This window comes from Acartia tonsa, chromosome 2, assembly GCF_053477335.1.
Source record: "Acartia tonsa isolate MP-2025a chromosome 2, ASM5347733v1, whole genome shotgun sequence".
NCBI classification, from domain to species: domain Eukaryota; kingdom Metazoa; phylum Arthropoda; class Copepoda; order Calanoida; family Acartiidae; genus Acartia; species Acartia tonsa.
The window spans coordinates 49,541,308-49,568,198 of NC_137261.1; the positions used below are offsets into that span (position 1 = coordinate 49,541,308).

Genomic DNA, 26,891 nt, shown 5'->3' on the forward strand with positions numbered 1-26,891 from the left:
GGCGTAGCCACGAGTTAATAAATAATGTATTAAAAATGAAAGAGATATATTTTTGTCTGTAGCAAAGGATCATGCTAACCTCTGAACCGATATGGTTATCATTTAGAATGAAGCTTCATATAGGCCCAATAATTTTATATTCTCAAGGACGCTTGAAATGTCAATACATAAATAGGGACATTTCCCCCCCCCCCCTTGGAATCCAATCTGCAAGGTCTAAAATATTGTCTCAACAAATGGGCAATGTGTATTAACCACATAATAATATAAGATTATTTTAAGTGTTCCCATTAATATTTGTTTAGAACCCTCCAATTCAGGAATTGGGACAGATATTACCCAATTCATTTTTGAGTTCCTATATAAGTTCTGAACCAATTTTAAGAAATCTAATATTCCACCTTCTGTTACAGCTATCTGCAAGCCTCAACGGCAAAAACGCGCAGACTTGACAAAGCTGGGTGACTTGGAGGAAGATTCAGCCTCTCCAACTTGAAGCTATATTTAGCCGCACTATGTCTGAGCTATAGCTGACATCAGCAACCGCTATAATTTACGCTGCTGCCCAATCCAGAGATAAACAGACATTCTCGTGTGCTTTTTCAGTATGGCTTCAGAAACGATTAATATCCAGAGGATTACACCTGGTTCTCAGTCTTACTAAAATATAATTTATATCATCGTATAACAGATTTTAATATCCGCGGCAAGCTGTCTATAAAACGTTGCAATGAATAACTATTCTCTATCCGTGGCTTTATTTTGGTTTGAAGATGGAGTTGTTAGTTGCCAAGACACACAAATTAATATCCAATAACTCTTACACACAGCCAAATATTTAGGCTCCTGTTTGTTTATATCAAATTATGTGTGTGTGCGTGTGAATGTGAGTGTGTATTCAAACAAAAACAATTAGGTATAAAATAGAAAGTAAAAATAAAAAGTAAGCTATGAATAAAATTATACAAATCATTAATATGTGAAAAGAAAAATTAAATAAACATGCCATTTAATCCACTCCAAACCTAGGGTGGCCCATATATAAATATTTTTTTATGGACTTTTTTCTTGGAATGGTAGAGGTACCCTTCCCCCATAATAGTTATAAACTTTCCCAGTGCGAATTTTTGCTAAAAGGTTAATATTGCATTTGTACATAATTAATAAGGACAATGAGTTGTAGAGTAGCGAAGCAAAAAAAGTATAACTTTACATTTGGTTAAGAAGATTGCAGTTATAAATTTGATCTTGTATTACAAGGATAAAATTACTTATTAGATATACAGAACAATAGAAAGATTGCTATTTTCTAATTAACTAATTTTGACAAAACTTACATCTAGTTCCTGCGATACCCTATGCTTACTGCTAACTATAATCACCGGAAAATTTAACCTAAAAATGTATAGAACAAGGTTTTTAAATTTAATTTAGGCAACATAACGCGACTTAAGTTGGCTTTGCTACTAAGAGTTAAAAAGGGATAATAGTTATTTCTCGCATCGTATTATAAACGGCTTTCCGCGGATATAGAATGTACAATTATAAGATTAAAACCAGTTTTTTTAAGCCCCTAGGTGCCGTAGGCAAGGGCTAAAAAAACTGGTTTTAATCTTATGATTGTACATTTTTATATTCGTAGAAAGCTGGATGTAATACGATGCTAGACATAGTTTTTTCGTATGGATGAGAACCGGTTCCTATCCACCGGATTCGAATGAATACGAGAAAAACTGTTAATTATACTAGTACCCAAAGTTTTATAAAGACTTTTTTCATTCATTGGCTTCAAAACTTTAGGTTACTTTCAGTTAATCATGATTGGTTTTCAAACTAGCAGTATCCAAATTTTTCATATAATAAAAAATATCTAAATGTAATTCAATTCGATAGCCATTGTCTTATCCCATAAGATCCCGGGCGCTACCAAAAATATACATACATGTGTGTGAGTGAACTGCAGTGGGTAAGACAATAGATTTATAGGATTAATTTAATATTTTTCTTACAAGAATAAGATAAATTGTATAATTATAGTGAAGTTGGTCTTGCAAGGCCGTTAGATTGTCTTTATCCCAGGGCTCGGCAGCCGCGCGTCATTGATAAAATGTTTGTATAAATTTATATTTAAAACAAAGAGGGATTAGGCAATAGCAAGTCTTTAATTTTTATTGAATACTTGTTGAACTACTCGTTTACACAAACATTCTCATCCTTGTTTATACGTATTTTTCTTAGAAAAATACGATAAATTGTATAATTAATTAATTTAATATTTTTTTTACAAGAATAAGATAAATTGTATAATTATAGTGAAGTTGGTCTTGCAAGGCCGTAAGATTGTCTTTATCCCAGGGCTCGGCAGCCGCGCGTCATTGATAAAATGTTTGTATAAATTTATATTTAAAACAAAGATGGATTAGGCAATAGTTAGTATTTAATTTTTTTATTGACTGCTTGTTGAACTACTCGTTTACACAAACATTCTTATCCTTGTTTAAACGTAGTTTAAATGCTATGACTTATTTTTTATTGATTAAAGGCATACAGAGTTTATGACAAATTTGTTGTCAAATTATTAATTATATTTCAATATAATAGTCAATAATGCAGTATGAAATGATAAATTAACAATTAAACACAAATAGTACGAAAGTTTTTTCGTTTTATATAAGCAACACGTTTTAAGTCCTATATAGGTATACTATACAATATACTTATGCCTTATTTATGCTAAAAACCTAATTCTCCTATTTTAATAATTATTCTTGCAACTCTCCTGTATAATTTCATTTTATGTTTTATTTACCCACAGAAAATCAGGACAGTAAAGTCATGCAGCAGCTTTGCTCCTCTTTACAATAATTAGATATTAAACATAATTTCCAGTTAGGTTTAAAAAACCGATTCATATTCGCTGGATTAGAACCGGTTCTCAGAAATGCTAAAAAAATCATGTATAACATTGTATTACATAAAATTTTTCCTCGAATATTAATAATAAAATCGGTTTTGTTTACTCCGACGGATCGAAGGTTCCTACTTTTTTGTTACAATGCCCGCGGAAAGCTGTCTGAAATACGATGCGATAAATATGTATTCTATGATTGTCTACCTTTTTCTTAGATAGAATCCAAGACTAAGAAATAATAAACTATTAATCTATAAATTATAGATAAGATAGACAGAGAGGCGGTTAGATAAACTTCTGTTTTCTTGGTCGGATAATCTGTTATTATCTCTTACAGATCAAATGTCTTCCCCAAATAGGATATCTTTCAATGTCCAATAGTTTGTTAATAATTAAGATAGATAGATTGTCAGAACAGTAAATTTTCTGATAGGTTCTAGAAAGCTATCAACACTCACAAGAGATATCCCCTCTAAAAATAGCTCCCCCTACCCATTTCATTTATTTTGTACTTTTCTTTAATCAACAAATTTTTTTTTTTTTTGAACGACCAAGCTAATATTGCTTGATTCACTTCTACAAGAGACAAAATGAATTGAAAATGATTGCTAAAATCGAAATATATCTTCATGTCAATAGTGTATTTTTTTAAAAAATAGGTTGAAAAACATACCAACTTTAGAATATTTTTTTTGAAACAAGAATATCCTTAGAATGATCACTTTAGGTGACTTTAGCTTGAAGTGTATATGAATAAACTAAAGGTCCGATCAATTATTTAGGAGCCAGTTCAAAGTCCCCACTTATATATTCTAAGAATAAGAATACAATTAATCATTTTGGAGAGAGAAAAAACTTAGTCAAAGATAAACATAATATTTCATTGCTTTTATTGTTTATCCTTTTTTTCTTGAAAGTTTTGACTTTATGGGGCTATTTTTCCCAGCTAAGGTCAATTGTAAAAAAGAGATAATTATTCAGAAATTGTAATTGATTTTAATTATATAACTTTTGCCTTTTTTTGTTTTCAACCATTTCCCTTAATCGTTCTTCTGTTTAATATACCTTGATCATACGCTTTCTAAATCATACCAAACTACTAAAGGAATCACCATGCAAAGTTTGAAATTGATAGGACAATTCTAACATGCCTAAATTAACGAAAAAAGCTATCCGTTACGGACGTACGGACGGACTGACCCTAATTATAGAAAAGCTTCGCTTTTAAAAATCAGATACATAGGAAAATTATAGCATACAAATAATTGGTGTTAGAGGAATAATCTTGCAAATATTGATACGATAATTATGACCTGCCTAAATACTATAGGAGCTATCCTTTACAGATGGACATACTTACCGACCCTTATTATAGAAAAGCTTTGCTTTAAATAAAATTATACACAGATATTACATAATTTAAAAAGTTTTCAATATCTAAATAGCTGTCCCTTTTCTATTACTTTTATTAATTCAGTACTAAACAATAGATTTATTAGTAATGAATAAACAATATTTGTATGAAATAAAATTTGGGCCTGATTGATACTAGGATGAAGGTAACAATATTACACTAGTCCCCTAAGTATTTTGATTATGTTTTCTTATTGGTTGGCTTATTAACTTTAAGGAATTTTCTGAATTTGGTTGGTTCATTAAATAGAGTGTCTAAACGTTTCAACCACTAATTATAATCTACATTAGGAGTAATATTGTGTATCATCATTGGGGATGTGAATCAATGTATAGGTCATTGTCTTATTCCTTTGATCCCTAGCAGGATACAGATATTTTTTTCTGACAATGAATATTATTTGGATTTTATTTGTGTTTATAAAAAAATGATACTGAATAAATTTCTAATAAACTATTTCTATTATGATTTTAAAAACAATTGAAAAAAAACTTTTCCAGCCACAAGGTCAGCTTTTAGTCAGGGATTATGTGGATGAAGAAACTTAGCAATGAATAAAGTGACCCTAAGCAACATATACCACTTTAATTACAAAATTGTGCCATTTTCTTTACTTTTCTATATCCTTCATCCCTGGCTTCCAAACTATAAACATAACTAATTCAGTTTTAATTATAAACACTCTGGCCAAACAAATTTTATCAATAGTTGTCATGTTTTCAGTTTGTACAGACTGTTGAATGTATTGCAAAAAAAAGTGTAACAATTAAAATTGAACAATTTAAATCTTAAAATATGCAAAGAGTATTAAATTACTATAGTAATATTTTTCCTATAATTACTTATATTATATTTGATATAATATTCATAAAACTGCAACAATTTAAAGTATATTTTCTGATTTGGTTTATATTTCTACACTTTTTTTGGACAGTGTTTTTCTTGTTGAAATAGTACACCAATCCTTCTGTAAATATTTTTGAAATAGCTGATTTGGATCATAAATTTAGCCTGAAACTTGATCAAACCAAATAAATTGAAAAGTTTTATTGAATATTTCAGCATGATATACAATTTTATTACCAGCTACGTTTTTATTTTATTATTTGTACTGAATGTATTTTAGTTTTTTCCAAGTACTTAACATTTCTAAGTATATTTTAGTAAAAGAACTTAAAATCAATCATAATGTAAAGGAGCTTTGCTTAGCTTTATTAGGTGTTTTTTTTTAAATCTTGTAGTTCTGTTATAAATTAAACCTAGAAGATTAAGTTATCAAATGTAAACAATATAGTGGTTATTATTGTCATTCTATAGTAGATAGATTTAGTCCAAATATAAATTTCATGAAACTATTTTTTCTTGTCTATTGCAAGTTTTTGTAAAATTAAAATGTTTGTCATGTGAAAATTTAAAATTTCTAAAATTTTAACTTTTATATTTGAAACTTTAAGCATAATATTTTATACGAGGGACTGCACCACTAGAATCTAGTTACTGTTAAGCAGTTCAATTTCACCTTCCTCCCTGATAAAAAATTCTAACCTTATACTTCTCATCTTTAACAAATTGAAATGTGTGGGATTGGTGACCCTCTCTAGTTTATTATACAATATAAAATTATTGCAGAAATATAAGATAAAAATAATCATTATTGCCTTCTCAGCAATTAGATTCGTAGTACAGTTTCTGTTTACTTACTTTGCACTAGATGCAGCCGTTTGGTGCCTGGTAACCTCTATCCTCATATGAGAGTTACAGTATGTTTGTCTGTCTGTGTGTCTATAGCCTAAGATCTTGCTAACCGCTGGACCAATTTGGTTCAAAATTGCATTGAAGCGTCTTATAGGTCCAAGAAAGGTTTATAACTATTTTGGGGGAAGATAACTCCATCCTCCCAAGAGAAATCGCCCCTTCTTTATACCTAACCCATGTGGGGGGAGAGGGGAGGGAAACTAACCCTTCATAGTCATAGTGAGATTAGTCTCAAAAGTAAAATATAATGAAAGCACTACACCTCTATTTAAGGAACATAATATCCTTCCAATAATGCAACAAATAGAATATTCATCTCTTATGACTATGCATGACTACTTAAATGAAACTCTTTCTCCTTCTTTTTATCCCACCTGGATTAGAAATAATCACCTAAATGGTAATTACAATCTAAGAAATGGCAATGATATTCATATAAGGCCTCATAGATATGAATATCTTAAAAAACATCCAATTTTCAACTTTGGCATTCTTTGGAATAATCTAAGTGATGAACTTAAATCTATTGAAGATAGAAACCTTTTTGCTAAATCTAACAAGTCTAAACTAATTAATGCTTTGCAATAGCTAATTTTATCAAATAATCTAAATCTCCAGCTCTGTAAATTTTGTAATTTTTTTTATGTTATTTTTATTTTGGCGATACTACATAGGTTCTATAAGTTTAAAGGGATCCAGGATACCTTTGTTTAATATATTTTGGGCAAAGTAGACAGATCCTTAGTGATCTATTCATGGTTACCCGGGCAGAACTGATTAGGATTTAGGTTGTTTTATTGTTATAGTAATTTGAATTGTGTTTTATATTTTGTTTTTTATTTTATGACTATGTTTAATTTTTATGCCCAAATAAATATGTTTATGTTTATGTTTATGTTTATGTTTATAGCGCCTTTACCCTGAACTAACAAACGAAAAACTACAACCAACCCCCTGTATTTTCAATTCTAAATAAAAGGTGATTGTGGATTTACTGTTTACGCTAAGAACCTTGCGAAAAACCACAGAATTGGTATTTTCATTCTAGTGCAAGGCTAGTTAAATTTTGTCGCACATGCACCCTAAACGGCAGCTTTGTAAGGCAAAGTGAGTTGTTTTCCTCAATGCTCAGCTCTTTTACAGTGTGTTAGTAAAACCACTGTGAAACTTTTTATAAAGTAGGCAAGTTACAAACATAAATAAAGGACTTAGGTGGCATTTGCTCAGAATGGGAAATAACAGGATTCCAAAAGATGCTTAAGATGGAACCCCAATGGAAACGTAGAAAGGGACGACAAAAAACGACCTGGTTCATAGCACTGACCTGGTTCATAGCACTTAATTAAACTAGGAATGACATAGGGAGAAGCAGAAGCATATGTCAAGGAAAGGACGTCAGGAGGAACAGGGTGACCGCATTCTCGGGACTACATAATCAAATTATGATCATTTCTGAAGCAAAAAAAATATATGTAATGAAGTAAAATTAATTTAGAGACGGTGAGGCTTTATTTTATATGGCTATAAACAAATTATGTGTAGAGTTTGTCCACCAAAAAGTAGAGGGAAAAAGTGACTTAAAAATCAGCCCTGTGACGTCATAAAAATGAGTGATTATCCATCTCTTTTTTAGTGGTTTTCTTTCCCACTTCTCCTCTTATCTCCCTCATTTTTATGACGTCATGGCTGATTTTTTGGTCGCTTTAACCCTCTACACCAAAAACTAAATGCATAAATTACAGAAATGTGTGAACATTGTTTTTGTAAGCACAGGATTGCAGATTTCCAACTTTATTTAGTTCATCAAAGCAACTGAGAATTAAACAAAGAATGGATATAGCATCCAAAGAAAAAATATCTTGCCTTCAAATCTAAACATTGCTTGTTTTATCCCTTTTAATATATATATTTAATGGTAAAAAAACTAATCTTATCGTTTAATAGAAGTAAAAATTATTTCTTTTGGATGAAAAATTATTTACAAAAAAAGTTATAAATGTCTGTGTAGCTTCACTGAAAAGATAGCAATCAAAGTTGAACAAAAAATATTATGAGTTTTTTTTTTAAAATAGATATCTTGTAGGACACTGGGAGGGAAAAAATATTGACGTCGATTAAATTAATCTATTACCTAATTTTTTTTCATTATTTTCTCAGCTATACTAAAAAATTATGTATAGCATAGTATTACAGACAATTATTCACGAATATACTTTTTTTTCTAAAAATTTGCAAAAGTTAAACAAAATAATCATAAAGTTTATGAGTCTATGATTAAATTGATTATAGAGGAGCTGCGTTAAAGAAATTAATTTTCAATGTTCCTTAAACCACCTTATCCTGCAATATTACAACTAATTTACAGGAATATTTAATTATACATCATGTTGTTATACCCCAGATTAATGAACTTTAGAATCATAGTACCCACCCTTTCATCTTCAAGAATTTTGACCGCCCGCTACACTTCGTTGGTAGTGGATTATGGTTAGTTTCTTTTCAACTGTCATAATGTAAACATCAGCTGTGAAAAATATTAACATTAGTGCTTGTTTTTTTTATTAGTTGTTGTTGTTTGTAGCCATGATTCTCTGAAGTTAGGAATCATGGCTACAAACAACAACAACTAAAAAAATTTTTATTAGTTCCATGGATTTTGTGAATGTTTGTTTGTAGTGATTTTAGAGGCGTTTTCCTTTATATTGCCTTGTTGAGCATAGAATCCATCTCCTTATATTTTATAAATCGAAAATAAGGATTAAGGGGGAGGGGTTGTTTCTTGTTTATAAGACCTATCTAATATACCTTATTATTTTGTTGTGCAGCTGCTCTTTATATCTGTCCGGTTAGTCTGTGATTCTATCATATTCTACCGGTTTGTGCATTAGGTACCGGGGTGTAGATTCGTCTGAAACAATTAAAGGCCTGATCGTGAACATAGAGATGTTAAAAAATAAAGCGTCCATCAAAAAAACTAAATATATGTTTTAGTTTGTTACAGACAGACAATGTCAGTGATATCAGGGAGTAAGTGTGATCAAGAAAATAAGCCTCCCATCAGAATACCTAAAGGCTGGAAAATTATCAATGTTAGGTAACCAATTCATTGAGTTGGCATGTTGATTTTCCCCTTACCAACCTATGCAATAATGGTTTTGGAATAGTCTTACTTTGCCTTTTGGGGTTGAAGCACGTTAGTCTAGAAGTAAGTACATTTAAACTACTAAGCAAAAGATAAACTTACTAAGACAAGACTGGAAGAGTAACTTTGCTATTAAAAATGTCAAAATAAGTTTAGAGGTCACTCAAAATTTAAAGGCTAATATTTACATATTTTAATCCATTTGAATCTTTATGTGTATTTAATCTGAGTATTATTTTTCCTCTCCAACTTTCCCTGAATCTGTAAGGGAATAAAGTAATGAAAAATGATCTACAATTTGTTATGTTACGTGCACATGGTTTTGCCGGGGGGGGGGGGGGTCGAATGAAGCGCATGCGTGATCGAAGGGTTGGTAGGGGTGTACGGGAATTGAGGGGAAAGTCCAACCCCCTTAATATTGTCATAGGTTGGATACACCCCCCTTTTTTAAGATTCTGATTTTTTTTATTACTTAATCAAAACAATAAGAATCGATGAATATTAAACACAGTTTCTGCATTAAAGTATCTTTTTTTCTAGGAAGTGTAAAGTTGATCAAATATTAGTGTTGACATTTCAATAGAGGCGTTCACATGGGAGGTTTATGAGGATGACCGCACCCCCTCCCAAACCTGAGAGCTATTTTTATGTCGCCAGTAAGAAAATAGGATGAAGGGGAATCAAAAGTATTGCACTTAAAGAAAACCTTTTTGCCTTCATACATATGAAACAAAATATACTGCTTTTCTGCATCTTATTGTACTAAAGAATGCTGTAATCAGTGGCTTGCATAGCTAGGGGCATCTAGGGGCAGGGAGGGGGAGCATTTTTGAATTTTTGACGAAATTTGTCCCCTGTTCTAAACTGATTATCAAATAAGGTGGGGGGTAACTTGATTTTAGGCTTACCAACCCCCTTTCTGTTGACTGTAGAGGGGGGGGGGAGGTTGTAACTAAAAAAGTATCTTCCAAAAAAGGGCAGTAGGAACCCAAATTATAATACTGCGCACGTCCCTGAACTAAAAGGGCAAACATCAATTAAAATGTCAATTACCTGGTATTAGTATTGTGTTTTATTTTCTAAAAACGAAACTATTCTATAATTATAAATATCTTATCGTAATTTTAGGTATGTTAGGATCTTCAAGAATAGTCCCTTTTATGGCAACGCCTCTTAAGGGGCGTTTCTTCGTATTTTCACAACAGCTTTTCTCCTACTTCAACGCCAGCGGGGGCCTCTTACCTTGCGGGGCCAATTGCTTAAACCTTCGGGGCAATCAACTAACCCATATAACCTAACATATCCTATCAAAAGAAAAGCTATTTTGAAAAAACGACGAATTGCCCCTTAAGAGGCGTTGCCGCGAAAGGGACTATACCCGAATCTTCTTATTTATTGTGCATGGCGATTTTTGTAATTATTAATCCAATTTAGGAGGCTTTTTACATGATTATATAATTAAATTATTTATAATTTGAAATAATGATTCCTTGAGACGACAATCACACAATAGTCTTTGAAACATATTATCCTTGTTTTTGTAAAGAATTATATTGATCACTGTTATATAACAATCTATTTGACTTTTAAATTTTACTTTAAATATTCAAATAATTTATGCTGATGTGAAAAATAATATGTAGAAAACTTAAAATTTGATGGTCACTTTTTCATTTATGTATATGTACTCAAAAAAGGAAAAAATACGAAGAAACAAAAGTTTCACCCTTGAATTGTTTTTCTCGTATTCATTTAAATCCGGTGGATAGGAACCGGTTCTCATCTATACGAAAAAACTATGTCTAGCATCGTATTATATCCAGCTTTCTACGAATATAAAAATGTACAATCAAAAGATTAAAACCAGTTTTTTAGCCGGAACCTTCAGCAACTTGGGGCTAAAAATCTTATAATTGTACATTCTATATCCGCGGAAAGCCGTTTATAATACGATGCGAGAAATAACTAATCCTTGTTCATAAAGTAGTAAGGGTTTTTTGTTTGAAGCTTAAAATCTCAATAACCACCGGTCTGATTTGGTTCTGTATTTCAGGTAAGCTTCACATATGCCCATTAATGGATTTAGGCTATTTCTCTTTCAGACTTGAGGATTGGGATGGTTTTATGCTATTTTTCTAGCTTTTTTTCTGCCCATTCTAATACAGAGCCTCTAAATGCTAGGGTCACTGTCGCTAGTAATACATAAAGTAAAACTTTAATTGAAAAAAAGGTATTCCCATAAGGTTAACTCGATAGTAAATATGGGGTCAACAAGGTTAACAATATCCATAAGTAACGGAGCACAAAATTCGAAAACAGACGAGGAGGATTTGTTGAAATTCAGAATATAAATATGTAACGAGAAAAAAACACTAAACCTTGCTCAAGTATTTTCATATTTTTATTATTTGTATTTTTTAGCATGACTGAAAGACCAACAGATAAAGTAAATAACATACTGGATGCTCATCAATTAAGGGAATTTCACAAAAAAAATCAGCCGTCAATCTTGAATAACAACTGAGAAAATCACATTTTCTCCAGATCATTACGAACTGACTGGCTTACTGACTGGTCGACGGACGTACGGACGGACAGACAAAGTGAATTATAGAGTAGCTTCATAACTAAAAAAGAGTTGTCAACTGGTAATTGTATCATTTGTTTTAGGAGGGGAGAGTGTATGGCCGTAGTGTACATCTCCCCGCACGGAAAAAGATTTATGAGCCTGGCTGCAGTCAAGAAATACATACGAGATCTTCCAACTACTGATAAAAGCAGGTCCTTTTTTCAAAGATAGGAATAAATATCCACAGATTTTGATAAGATTATCTAATGAAGAGGGTACTTATTTGATTTAGCTTTATGTAATTTATAGTTTAAACTCATTTTATAGAAGTAGTCTGACAATAGTCTTTAATTATTTTGCAAACTATTTTATCAAAACATAATGTTTTTAATTAATCGATCACCATATTTATTATGTCTTGATCATTTTCAAAATAAGTTAATAAATTATGAAATTTTGAACATTTTTATACAAACAAAAAAATTTAAAAATATGTTGATGAAGTTCTGAAAATCATATTCGATGCAAAGTATACTTTATTCCTTCACTTTTTACTTTCTTTTTTTAAAACGAAGCTTTTATATAATTAGGGTCAATCCGTCCGTAAGTTGGTCCGAAACGGCTAGCTTTTTTCGTCTTTTTAGGCATGTTATAATTTTCCTATTGATATCAATCTTTGCATTTTGATTCCTATCACAATTAGGTACGATTTAGGAAGCGTAGCAACTCTATAATCATTACCAGAAAGTCCGTACGTCCATGTTGACTTTAACTTTTTGACAACAATTTTTCATGTGTCCTGTTTTTAAGAAGTTTTGCAACAAATTTTTATCGAGTTATGCATCAATATTCTACTTATTCAGTTCTGACACTCTACAAGTGTTAATTTTTGTTTGTCCTACCGTTCCAGAGCTTCGCTTTCATTGATGTTGTCATCCTTTTTGTACTCTATTTACTGTCAACTTTATGTGACTTAATGTTAAAAAGTTGGATTTGTTTATGCAAAAGCTGATTTATTTTTATATGCTTAGTATCTCTATAAGTATCTTTGGATCATGGAAAGAAAACAAAGTCATTCCTAATTAGGACAGAAGTCACTGGAAATTGGTCTAAGGAAGGCTACTTACTTATGTCCTTCATCTTACAAAATCTAACTTAAGGGAGGTGACTTATGTCCTTTGTCTGACAAATTCTTACATTAGGAAGGCTGCTTATGTCCTTCATGTTGCAAAACTTAGCTTTTCTGTCCTTCACATAGCAAAACCTCACAAAACATAGCATTTCTGTCCTTCACATAGCAAATTCTTGCAAAACATAGCAAATTCTTGCAAAACATAGCAAATTCTTGCAAAACATAGCATTTCTGTCCTTCAAATAGCAAATTCTTGCAAAACATAGCAAATTCTTGCAAAACATAGCATTTATGTCCTTCACATAGCAAATTCTTGCAAAACATAGCAAATTCTTGCAAAACATAGGCCAACTATGGTGCCATGTAGGAAAAGTGGCATTGCATTCTTGGGCCTAAAAGGCGTCATAGCTGGCCCCTTTTCAGTCCATCAAATGACATGGGAAGGAGGTTGAGGAGCATTTTATGCAGCCTAAATTCCACTATGATATGCCACTTTTCCTAAAAGGCGTCATAGCTGGCCTCTTTTGTGTCCATCATATGACATGGGAGGTGGTGCCATGTAGGAAAAGTGGCATTGCATTCTAGGGAATTTAGACTGCATAAAATGCTCCTCAACCTCCTTCCCATGTCATATGATGGACTGAAAAGGGGCCAGCTATGACGCCTTTTAGGCCCAAGAATGCAATGCCACTTTTCCTACATGGCACCATAGTTGGCCTCTTTTGTGTGTTCTGATTAAGTTCTCATATCCTGTTAGATAGAAGTTCAAACAGTACATTTAACTCAGCATAAATTATCATAATTTATGCAGGGGTAAATTTTAAATGGGGGGGTAGGGGTGATAATAAAAAAATTAACATAATTTATGCAGAGTTAAATGCATAATTGATAATCTTAATGTATTATGTAAAAACTCTTGTTATGTGTGTTCTGATCTCCTGATAGAAAAAGGTCAGAAAAACCTATGTTTTGTGAGATTTTGCTATGTGAAGGACCAAAATATTATGTTAAGGACAGAAATGCTAAGTTTTCCAAGAATTTGCTATGTTTTGCAAGAATTTGCTATGTGAAGGACAGAAATGCTATGTTATGCAAAAATTTGCTATGTTTTGCAAGAATTTGCTATGTTTTGCAAGAATTTGCTATGTGAAGGACAGAAATGCTATGTTTTGCAAGAATTTGCTATGTTTTGCAAGAATTTGCTATGTGAAGGACAGAAATGCTATGTTTTGCAAGAATTTGCTATGTTTTGCAAGAATTTGCTATGTGAAGGACAGAAATGCTATGTTTTGCAAGAATTTGCTATGTTTTGCAAGAATTTGCTATGTTTTGCAAGAATTTGCTATGTTTTGCAAGAATTTGCTATGTTTTGCAAGAATTTGCTATGTGAAGGACATAAATGCTATGTTTTGCAAGAATTTGCTATGTGAAGGACATAAATGCTATGTTTTGCAAGAATTTGCTATGTTTTGCAAGAATTTGCTATGTGAAGGACATAAATGCTATGTTTTGCAAGAATTTGCTAAGTGAAGGACAGATAAACTATTTTATGCAAGATTTTGCTATGTGAAGGACCAAAAAGCTAGGTTTTGTGTGGTGAAGGGAGGCTACTTATGTCCTCCATCTTGCAAAATCTTTGTTAAGGGAGGCAAGTTATGCCCTTCATCTAACAAATTCTCACATAAGGGAAGCTACTTATGTCCTTCCTAGGAAGGTGACTTCTGTCCTAATTAAGGAATGACTTTGTTTTCTTTCCATGTTGACTGACTGACAGTTTATCTCAATCTTTCTTTTACATTTTCTCTGAAAAATATTCTAAAAGAATGAAAGTAATACTTTTCAAAAATTATTGTTTAACTACATTTATAAATGAGTATCTATTTTTGTACACAAATTATACAACTTATTTATGAACGTTTATAGCCTTGTTTTTTCCTTTTTATTTATGCAAAGTATCAGCTTAGATTAAGTACAAACTAAACGGGATTTGAATTGGCAATTAATTTGTCAGTCAATTTAGGATGTCCACAGGTTTGGACCATGGTTTAGTTTTATTTATTATTATAGCAACTGTCATGCAATAAGCCAACCCACTCGTTCATTACATTATCTTGTTTAAAAATCAATGATATATATATCAGTTCGTTTATACATAAGGAGTGAAGGGGATGGGGTACAGGGAACACAGTAATAGTGTCTGACTGATTATGACGTAACAAAAAAAAATTAGCCAATGAGAGGCCACTATATATTTTACCATTGGTCAATAACGGCCTCTTATTGGCCTTTTTTTTGTTACGTCATAATCAGTCAGACACTATTACTGTGTTCGGGTACAGGGGTGGAGGGGAGAGATATCGTTATTTTAGCCAGCTACAAGTTTCACTTTATTAGAGTACATGTTAATTTGGTATAACGTCCAAGTAATAATAAATCCATTTACGTAGCTATACAAACACTATATTCACACTCTTACAACTACCTGAATATGTTCATGTCATTTGGATATTGAGAAAGGGGTCAATAATGGCGGGTATTTATTTCTTCTACTTCTCAAGTGAAATAGTTTAAAAGTCAATTTAAATATATCAGTTCTCTCTGTTTTAATTCTATGTACTTGATATTCCTTGTATGTATCTTGTGTTGATTTCATATTGTATCTATTGTCAAAAGAGCTAGCAAAACACAGTAGGGATAATTAATCTAAAGAAAAACTATTTACCTCTATTTTACAATTCAAAAGTCATAAAATAAGATATACCCAACTTTAAACCACCTGTAAGATTTACCAAAAAAAAGTATTGGCACTTGTTAGAATCCTAATATAAGATTAACACGATTTGTGTGTGTAAGTCTGTACTGAACGATCTAGCTAATTGCTGAACCGATATGATTTATCTTTTTTAATGAAGCTTCTGATAGGTTCTGGTTTATAACTATTTTTCAGGAGAGCACCTACAAAGAAAATATTCCCTACCCCACCCCCCAAAAAAATGGTTGTCGAATTCATCCCTTTCCCCCTCAAGTGCCCATATAAACCAATCGGGGCGTAGCTTCTAATAAGAATATATTCATTCAGAAGCATTATTCCAGTTTGTGCGTATAAATATTTTATTTTTATAAGGAAATCTGCTATTTAATCGCACATCCAAACACATATACATACACACAAACACATATACTGCAGCAAATATCAATAATGCACTACCTACCTCTTACATTTTTTCGCGTAGCAAATCTACTCTGCATGTCAGTGGCGTTCGGAAGACTGTATTCCTCATAATAGCCAATGTTGTGATTTAATTTCAACATTTAAAAGTTTGGTATTTTTATGTAAAGTTATTAAGTAATAGTTATTTATTTATTATAGACAGCTTTCCTCAGGGGTGTTAAATGCCCTACTCCCCTTCGTTTTTTTTATCTCATTTTCTCTAAGTGAAAGATAGATGGTTATACATAATTGACTTTTAAAATATGTGTATGACACAGAACAGAGTTGAAATTTTCTGAGTTAATCCCCTCCATCACCTTCCGATCGATGAAGGTCCGGAAAGAGGTTCGACTGTTGAGGATTAACTACCTTCTATTTACATTTTCTTGGATGACTTTGGACGACTTTGGACGTAAGCATCTTTGCTTTCCAAAGATTTTAAGATGTACATATTGAGAGTACACATTGAAGTACGCATTCAGTATTGTGGCATCTAAAAAGGTTAAATGCAAGTGTAAGCTAATCTCCGTTTCAAAATCCAGGAAGCTTTTAAAATACTTCTCCACTTTATAGATTCTGATTATCAATGGATTTATTATTATACCAGATTTTAAAAGTGAATCTTGTCGCTGTCTAAAATAATGGTACCCCTCTTCCAACCCCTTTACCCCATCTCCACACCTTCTACTGGATGTAAGATTTGACCAATTAATGATGTTCATGTTAGCAACTTAAATTTTACTTATTTTCTATTTAATAGAATCAAAATTAAAGACAAAAAACACTATTTAAATTTTTCTTATATTTTAGCTGGTTTTTCAAAATATACAGTGTGTTTTTTTACGAGAACTTTTTGGAAAGCAATTTTACCCCACTTATAGTTATCAAAATTTAATGGTTAATGGCTCATTTTCTCTTTGTTTTTTAAGACCATTAATAGAAAAACAAAAAAAATCTGTTTTTATTTTAAAAGGACAGTCAAATCAAAAATTCAAAACTTATGTGTCAACATCTATAAATGGTTTGCTTTCAAAAAAGTTCTCATAAAAAACACACTGTATAGAAGTAAAATAAAATATGAAATAGTTCTGGAAGTAAAACTTCATAGCAATGCTTTGTATTTTTTTATAAAAAAATGCTTATTGCATATATTGGCAATAAATTTGTTCTTCATGACATTAAAATATGAATTTAGATATTTAAAAATTAGGAAAACCTTTAAATATATCTATTCAATGGCGTCATATCATATTTGATTTTTTCTCATCGCTAGCTTTTAAGAATTAAGTAATAATAATATTTTCCTTATTTTATACTAGCGGCTTCGCCCCTAGCCTCTAGGGGCTTTGCCCCAAGAGGTGATAAAAAAATTAAGGCGAAATTCGTAAAAGGACCAAGGAAATCTTCAGCAAAAAAAAAAAAAAAAAAAAAAAAAAAATGGGGGGGAGATTTTTTTTGTTTTTGGGGGGTTGAGGGTGTCCCATCCCCCAAGAAAATAGCTTAAAACCACCACAGGACCAATAGGTATATACCCTGAAGAGTAGAATCCGATCGGTTCAGTGGTTACCGAGATCTTAAGGGACAGACAGACAGACGGACAGAGAGACATCGTTCTACTTTGTATTATAGATAATTAGCGGCTTCGCCCCTAGCCTCTAGAGGCTTTGCCCCAAGAGATGGTAAAAAAAGTGTAAGGTGAAATTTGTAAAAAAAAAAATAATAAGAAGGACCAAGGAAATCTTCCACAAAGGAAATATTCCACAAAGGAATCTTCTACAAAGGACCAAGGATATTTCTTACAAAAAAAAAAAAAAAAAAAAAAAATGGGGGGGATTTTTTTTGTTTTTTGGGAGGTTGGGGGTGTCCCACCCCCCAAGAAAATAGCTTAAAACCACCACAGGAACAATAGGTAGATACCCTCAAGAGTAGAATCCGATCGGTTCAGTGGTTACCAAGATCTTAAGGGACGGACGGACAGACAGACGGACAGACGGACAGACATCGTTTTACTTTGTATTATAGATAAGCTAGAACTATTGGATATATTTTTGTAATAATATTAATTTATGTTAAACTAGCGGCTTCGCCCCTAGCCTCTAGGGGCTCTGCCCCAAGAGATGACAACAAAAAAAATTTAAAAAAAAAATAAGAAGAACTAAAGAAATCTTCTACAAAAGAAATTTTCTACAAAAGAAATCTTCTACAAAAGAATTCTTCTACAAAAGAATATTTCTACAAAAGAATTCTACAAAAAAAAAAAAAAAAAAAAAAATGGGGGGGATTTTTTTTGTTTTTGGGGGGGTTGTGGGTATCCCACCCCCCAAGAAAATAGCTTAAAACCACCACAGGACCAATAGGTATATACCCTGAAGAGTAGAATCCAATCGGTTCAGCAGTTACCGAAATCTTAAGGGACAGACAGACGGACAGACGGACAGACGGACAGACGGACAGACATCAAGCTACTTTGTATTATAGATAGCATTAATTCTAAAAAAATTTAATTTGCTCTTATTCCTTTAATTAGAATAATGGATGTAGAGTATACGTCGTCAATTTAGCATGCTAATATGGAACTCGTTTATTGGTCAGTTGGTTTATCCAGTAGGAAGGGAGTGAAGGGGATAAAGTATTAATAAATCCATTATTAGAATGGGTTAAAACTAGACAACTCCTATGCTGTCTAAGGTTTTGGTAAATTACTAACAAGTAGGCTTTTATAGGCCACTGTGGGCTAGAATTGAATCAAGACAAAAGTAAGTGCCGAGCCCTGGGACCTATGTATGGTGAAAATAGACATAAAACTATGATGATTCCAGGTAAAACCAAAATATTTCAGAGGGGGCTTTTTGAGAAAATTAGATTTGAAAATTTCAAGTTCAATTTTCACTCCCTAGGAGATGCCGCATAATCATGACAAGAAAAGCAAATATTATTCATTTTAAATTTTGAACAACTTTGCTTTTATAAAGTTCTTCATAAAACCACTCCTGAAGGGAGTTAATAAATGGCCATTTTTATCACTTGCTTTGCAAAGGTCACGAGAATTCAGCCTAAAATAAATCATACATAGAGAGGTTTTAAGAATAACTTCATAAAAGCAAAGTTGTTTAAAATTTAAAATAAATAATATTTGCTTTTCTTGTCATGATTATGCGGCAACTCCTAGCGGGTGAAAATTGAACTTGAAATTTTCAAATCTAATTTTCTCAAAAAGCCCCCGCTGAAATATTTTGGTTTTACCTGGAATCATCATGGTTTTATGTCTATTTTCACCATACATAGGTCCCAGGGCTCGGCACTTACTTTTGTCTTGATTCAATTCTAGCTCACAGTGAGGCATATCTGATTAATTTTATTCATTGATATTTGTCCTAATTATCAAAAACAAAATTACCCCTTATTGCAAGCATTCCCTGCCTGAATATTTTTTTATATTTATTAGAAATAACTATGTTAACTATTATAGGAAAAGAAAACATGAGAGTGAAGGCCAACCGCCAAGAAAGAGATTCAAGCTCGAGTCCACTACGACCGTAACTATCCATACAGACCAAGAAAATCAAAACACACAGACCAATGATAAACTAAAAAGTGACGAGCAAGAAAAGGAAATAAAATTGAGTCCAAAAATCCAAGAGAAGCGCCGCCAACTAGCTCTGAGATCTCCTTTTAGAGACTTGTTGAAAAAGACCTTGATTAAAAATCATAAAATTGTTGAATAATTTCAATTTTTTGTGTTAGTTCTTTTACAATTTGCTTTAGACGGATTTCAATTATATGAAAAGCATAATATAGTCGATTTTTTCATTTTATTGGTCTTGTTGTTGATTTAGATTTTGAAAAATTAGCTTCAGTTTAGAAAGCAATTTTATGAATGACATATTGGTTGTATTTTAATTTGATGTAAAAATGCTTTAAGTTCAACTATACTTTAAATTTTTTTTGGATCATGTAAAGAAAACAAAGTAGCTGGTTTCTACATATTTTCTTATCCTTTCTCCTATTTCTAGCCCCTAACCTAACCTAAGATAACCTATTAAAAGCTACTGTGAAAATACGACGAAACCCGCTACTTTTTTTTCTTTCCATGATCCATTTTCTTTGATTTTGAACTTGTCTCTATGTTCAGAGAGTCCTTTTTGTTATGTCATATTTTATCATTTATAAATACTCATTATCATATTAAGTTATAAAAAGACAAAAGTAAAAAAATGCAGAATTCTATGGAGTATATATGTTGTACATCAAGAGAAATAGATCATTATTTGGAGCAAAAAAATTTTAATTGATGAATCAAGTTATAAACAACTATTTTCGAAAATTTTAGTTTTGCATAAATTCGCTTTTTACTTATTTCTGAAAAATATGTCATGCTATGCTTCGTATTTTAATTTACAGTAAACTTCTAAAAACTTTTCATTTAATATTCAGAAGTAAAATAATAAAAAAAAGATATTAGATAAAGGCACAAATTAAAAGTTAAATTTAGGTTTTATGTTATACTAGAGTTGGCTCGATATAACTATATCTCGCTATTGGCTAGTGTTCTATAAGTATATATCTATTTCTCAATAAATCAATTTTCCGCCCCCGCCATTACTTTCTAAAAGAAAGTAGTGAATATTTAATAATTTAAATGATTTTAAGATTTCTTCAATTATATTTTTTTCAGTTTACCATCATCAAAGGGTTAAAATTATTAAAATTTTAGTTTCAATATTTGAACACACAGGAAGTGTCGCCACAATCGAATTCTTTTAAAACAGAGTTTTCTTAAATTTACTATATTATAAATTTTGATTTTCTTTTTTATGATTATAAATTAAATACATCAATATAATGTAAATAGCAACATGAAATGAAAAAAATGAATTTATTTTTAATAAAGTAAATAATGGGTCTTATCGTTCTGGGCAATGAGAGTTTATTATGGATTATGGGAGCACTATGAGTTTTAAACGGTTATTCCTTGGAAAATTTGAGCTCGTATATAGACATTTATTTCCTATATAGATCTGTCATGGATCTTGAAGCAATAAAGCAGGGCCTTTTGTAAATGTTAAAAATTGGAAGAATCTATTAAATAAAAGTTATCGCAAATATACTTAGTAAATGATTTTTATTTATTGCATTGTTTTTATAGACGGTTTGTCGTGGATATTAAAATGAAAAAAATATTATACTTAAAACTAGTTTTGTTAGACCCGAGGGGCTAAAGGCCTGGGCTAAAAACTGGTATTTATTTTATGACTTTATTTTAATATTTTATAATTTAATATGGAATGTACTCTATATCAATAAGATGCTATACAAGATTTTTCAGTATGGATGAGAACCGGTTCCTATCCACCGGATTCGAATGAATACGAGAAAATATTTTCTTTTAGAATTTTTAATGTTATGAACTTTGTTCTTTTCTAATGTAAAGATATTTGATGTCCAGGGTTATTTAAATGCTATACAAATTAAAGAAAAGAATATAAAAAGGGCATTTTTTTTTTACATTTTTTCAACTTTTCATACACTGTAATTTTGTGACTTGATTAAATCGAATTATTTAGTCACATTATTTTAATTTTCAGAATTTTCAATTATTAATTCATCAATAATTAGCATGCAATGTTAATTTTGATGCAAAAAATTATCATTGATTTAAATCATGTAATAGTTGTGTTAAATAAGTCAAAGGCATTGAAAATATTTTTGACTTTCCAAGAAAATATTTTGAAAATACATTTTCTACTACCTATTTGTCGTTGTCACATATACTTTAAATAGAAAATTAAACAGATATTGCGGTAAGAAAGAAGGTAAATAAACTAGGAAATTCACAAGTATTACAAGATTTAAATTTATTTAAATTACTAAATATATATCCTTTAATTCTTAAAAACTTTAGACAGTTGTAAATAAAAGAATTAAAATAAAAATTGACAAAGTTGTATGTTTGTTCTTTTTATTTATAATCATATTCTGCGAAGTGACCAATTGATTATTATTCCGGTGGTTGGGAGACATAAAACGCACTCCTCCTATCTTGGAAACTATTATTAGGCCCTATAACAATATTCCGTTATTTACCTTGATTTTAGATGGCTCATGGGGCCGGCAGAATGATAATAACAATATTCGTGCCATTGGAAAAGTCAGAAAAATTTGTAAAGATAACTTTTATACAATTAGCACTTTGTTGGGAGTGAAGGCTTTCGCTCCCCCCCCCCCCCCCGGAGAAAAGTTACAGTATTTATCTTATTATTATATTACAATTTAAATTATACTTCTCCCCAAAGTGTCAAAGTATCAATTCATGAATTGTAGATCAAAACTAGCAATTTTATGAACTTATTAAACAATAATTATAAGTTTACATAGTGGGTCATTTTTTTTGTAGTAAAAGAGGCTGTACATAAACTTAATTTCAATAGTCTTATTCCTTTAGATCCCCGATAAGAATACTGCAGGGAAAAGGGAATGTGATTCTGACAATCAATTCTAAGTGAAAATTTTCCCACAATCCCTTTCCCCTTTTCTCCCCCCCCCCCTTCTTACCCACTTCCCTTCAGTTACATAAACAAGTTTTGCGTCAACCAAGTATTTAATTTTTTGGCAATTTTATATTGAATTAATTGGCTGAATAGCAGCCCCTGAGAATACTGTGTTGAGGAAAGCCATTTAAATAAAGCTATTTATTTTCACACACATGTAAAACTCTTTTGTCAAACTGAACAACTATTGTTCCTAACCAAAAGTGTTCCTTTCTGTTGACCAAATTTTATTTTCTTTGTGTAATAGCAAATATATAAATTGCTTTCTTTTGATTTATGCATCACCATGATTTGGATTTAGGAAATGTATAATTGCTTTACAAGCACAAATAATCAGATTTCAAAATACACAGCATTAGTATTTCCGGTTGATTCCTAAATTTTAATTATTTGAAAAAAGCTTCTTTAGAATTATCTGTACACGTTTTGTTGTTTTGTTATGGTTGTGTAACCATTGACAAGTATAAAAACAACAACTTCTTCTCACTAAGGATTAATTGGAAAACTTTATTGCTGTACAAACAGTGACAGTGAAAGAGTTGGGTGGTTCAGATAATTTGCCACTTCTTAAGATGGTACCGTTATTATTCAAAAGTTATTTGAGGGGCCTTGTGGTAACAAACTATAATGGTTTTTTTAACATTCCGCGGATATTAGAATAAAAAATAAAAGATTACAACCAGTGTTGTTAGCCCCGTGATGCCGAAGACTTGGCTAACATAATTCAATGTATGATTTTTATTTTAATATTCGTGGAAAATTGTCTCTAATACAATGCTATATATAATTTATCAGTATGGCTGATAACCAGTTCTAATCCGGCGGATATTACTAGAAGCAATACTGGATATTAATCAACATCCCCAATGATGATCAATATTTATAATTTTTATCATTATAATTATTGTTCAAAAAGTTTGAAAACAGCCAGAATGGAACCAACCAATCAGAATTTACTTAGAGCACCCAAAGTAGCTCAGTGGTAACGCACTGAGTTACGGTGATGAGAGTTCAAGTTCTAGTCCCCATGTGGCAACTCGAATTTCTCAGTTGAATATATTCACGCAACTTCCCCTGGTTGTGTAAGAAGGGGATTATTGAGTAAGTTTGGATACTTAATAGTAAAGTACATAATATCAGTACTACCCTTATCCCAAGCTCCTCGGCAGAGAGTGTCATTCATTACGGTGACTTAATTTGGGACACCTGCCATACTCGGCGAGGGTGAGGTAATAATGAGTAGCTCTCTTGAGATAGCGGGTCAAGTCAAAATGTGCTTGAACGTGGAGCTTGATAGCCCTAGTGGCTATACAAAAGTGTCTCAACCTACTCCATGACTACTTAGGTCCAAACCCTGAGAAACTATGGCTAATCAATCAATCAATAAAGTTGTTACAAAACTTTGGGCACCCCCTTAATTTTAGAGTCCAATATCCTCTCCCTCCCTGAATTTTCACACCAGAAAAGTTTTATGAGAACGAATATTGCCTAAGTAGATATATTTCTAATATTTGTAGAAAGCTTAATAATAATTAACCATATAAACAGTCAGGTTCCCTTTCGAGTCGGATGAACATTAATTTGCATGTCATGTAGACATGTAAGAGAAGATTTGTAATTTGGAAATTTTAAGTCGAAAATTGCAGTCACTATTCTTGGTTTGCTGATGACTTTGATGATCAGGACCTGCAGGATAATATGTAAAACCTAGAATTCGCTTAGACACCTTTAATTTCATATGGTTAATTTTTTTTCTTTAGTCAACTGCTTTGTTTAAGTCAAAAACGAATAAAAGGATAAAATAACTAAAAAAATTAAAGTTGTCTAATTTCAAAACTTCTGGAAAATTTAAAAATGAGACATTGTGCTGTAAGAATGCTCTAATATCTGAAATTTTGAAATAAAAATTAGCAACCCACTAACATTACAGAGGAACATACAGATGCACACTTATAGAGTAAGCTGCTACTGGAAACTTTACCTAGAATATCCCGACTGATCTTGTCCAAATCTTGTACATGAATGAACCTGATATTATACAGCTAATTATCCTTTTATTGAAGGACCTTTATCAGAAAGGCATAAGGGCTTCGCTACAGGAAATCTACTATGATTTTTTTTGTCTTTAATATCAAAGAATAAAATACAAGTCTAAAAAAATCGACAAAACTATTTTTAAGTTTTTGTAAGGATTGATCTTTGTACAGTACAATAACCAAATCTCAGAGCATAACACACATACAATAAAAATGAATATAGAATATACGTGGATATTATGACAGGGAAAAATTTTCGTTGATTTAGGTTGCTAACATTGGAACTCGTTTATTGGTCAGTTTGTTCAACTAGTGAGGGGGGGGGGGGTGATGTATTGGGGGCGAATGAGAGGCATCGCTTTTTTTCTCTTGCTGCAAGTTTCACTTCATTCAATAAAATAGTAGCAGTTTTTAATATAAAAATAGTAAAGGTTAAATCAAAGTTTTCAGTACTATTATAAAAACAAAATAGGTTAGGAATGGTAAAAAAGCTTTATATTTTATTAAATAGAAGTGTTTTTAGTCTTTTTTTTGGGATAACCAATAAAAATTAGGGCCTCTAATGGATAGTATTTGCCAATTTGGTACTATTTGATTATTCATGCTGTACAAAACATATAAATAATTGTAGTGATCTGGAATTAAAAGTGTCAGCTGCCTAATTTCTACAAAATTTTTTGCTGAACCTGGAATTGTAAAAAGTCTGACACAAATTTTTAGTCAGATACTATTAGCTTATTAACAAAAATAGACGGCATTCTTTCAAAATAGCTAAGGTTTTTTAAAAGTAGCAGACAATTTTGAAATATCAAAGTGTAAGAAAGTGATTTATGTTCTTTAACCCTTACAGATCGGGGGGGGGGGGGTCATAATGACCCCCCCCTCTATTTTTTTCAATGTCATTTTTTTTGTAGGTAGGATGGAGAGCTGTGACTTCATGACTTTTTAAGTTTAGTAATTATACGTCGGCAAGAGTTGATTTTATTAGGATATCTGGTCTGTGTCGGTCGTGGTGTCCGGTCAAAGTCGGTTGGGTAGCACCAAAATTAAAAAAAATATTCTAAATAAATCTTAATTTCTACATTATGACTTTTGTGTATAAGGTAGAAACCTAAATTTTTTTTGGTGAATACTGAGATATCAATGACCTCATGAGAAATGTGGTGTTATGACCGTTTGACCGCACCCTGACCGACTTTATGACCGATTTTTGTCCGGCTTTTACTACAGACATATATCATGAATATCGTGGCTTCTATTACAGCTAGAGACCTAAAATTTTTTTTGGTAAATCCTTGAGCAACAATAAAGAGATAAAAATATCATTTGGCGCCGCCAACCGCCGTTTTACCGCCGTAACCGCCGAAAATGGCGGTTTCCGTTATTTGCCGTTTTTCGGCGATGATCAGCAAAAGTAATTTTTTTGTTATGAAAAATAAAAGTTCGTCCTAAAATTTGGTCATCCTAGCTGCAAAATTGGCCGCTCTACAGCTGTTTTAAAATTTAGCGGCTGGCCGCTAAAAAGCGGCTAAGGAGCGGCCTGACCGCTATGACTAGAAAAAGTAATTTTCTCTAAAAATACACATGAACCACCAAAAAAAAAATTTACGTCTTTATCTGTAACAGAAGCCGAGATAGAGGGGGGGGTCAATATGACCCCCCCCCCCCCCCGATCTATTAAGGTGGGAATAGGGGCCCGATCTGTAAGGGTTAAAAAAAAAAAATTGTAATTAAATAATAAGAATTAAATTTTTTATGAAAATAATTATTTTCCTCTTGTAATGTATGAATTTTGTTTTGTACTACTTCTATATGTACTATCAAAAGTAAGGTGAATTCCCTCAATGTGCTAAGTTGAATAATGAAAAACTCCCACCTCCTTATTTTGAAATGATTTTTTTCATTTGTTTGTTTATTTTTTTTAGGTCGAGTTGTATTGAGTACTGGGTAGGGCCGCAGGCTTAGGACAACACAGATACAGACTCCACACTCCCCCCAGGAGTTAGACGTATGTAGAACAAGGATGACAACGGTATGACAGACGAACCAATTTTAATAATAATATAGAGGCATGTTAGATTCGTCCTATAGACATTAAACTTTTTATGATTATACATTTATATCCATATTTCCGTATTTTGTTGAGACTTCTAATTGTCTAAGTAATATCATA

The 26,891-nt window shown here is 31.7% G+C and overlaps 2 protein-coding genes across 5 annotated transcripts in view; both read left to right on the top strand.

Annotated features, from left to right (window-relative positions):
• Window positions 1-3,464: 3,464 nt before the first annotated feature.
• lig (ubiquitin-associated protein-like lingerer) overlaps window positions 3,465-26,891 on the top strand; it is a 498,059-nt gene continuing 474,632 nt past the window's right edge. For all 4 annotated transcript variants that reach the window (XM_080151215.1, XM_080151217.1, XM_080151216.1 and 1 more), the window contains exon 1: window positions 3,465-3,494. The gene's annotated coding sequence lies outside the window, so the exon portion shown is untranslated. The remainder of the gene's footprint in view (window positions 3,495-26,891) is intronic.
• Window positions 9,076-19,973, top strand: LOC145312065 (uncharacterized). Its single transcript, XM_080151198.1, has 3 exons — window positions 9,076-9,174; window positions 11,893-12,003; window positions 19,604-19,973. The coding sequence occupies exons 1-3, from the start codon at window positions 9,089-9,091 to the stop codon at window positions 19,857-19,859; spliced, it is 453 nt and encodes a 150-aa protein (XP_080007324.1). The 5' UTR covers window positions 9,076-9,088; the 3' UTR covers window positions 19,860-19,973.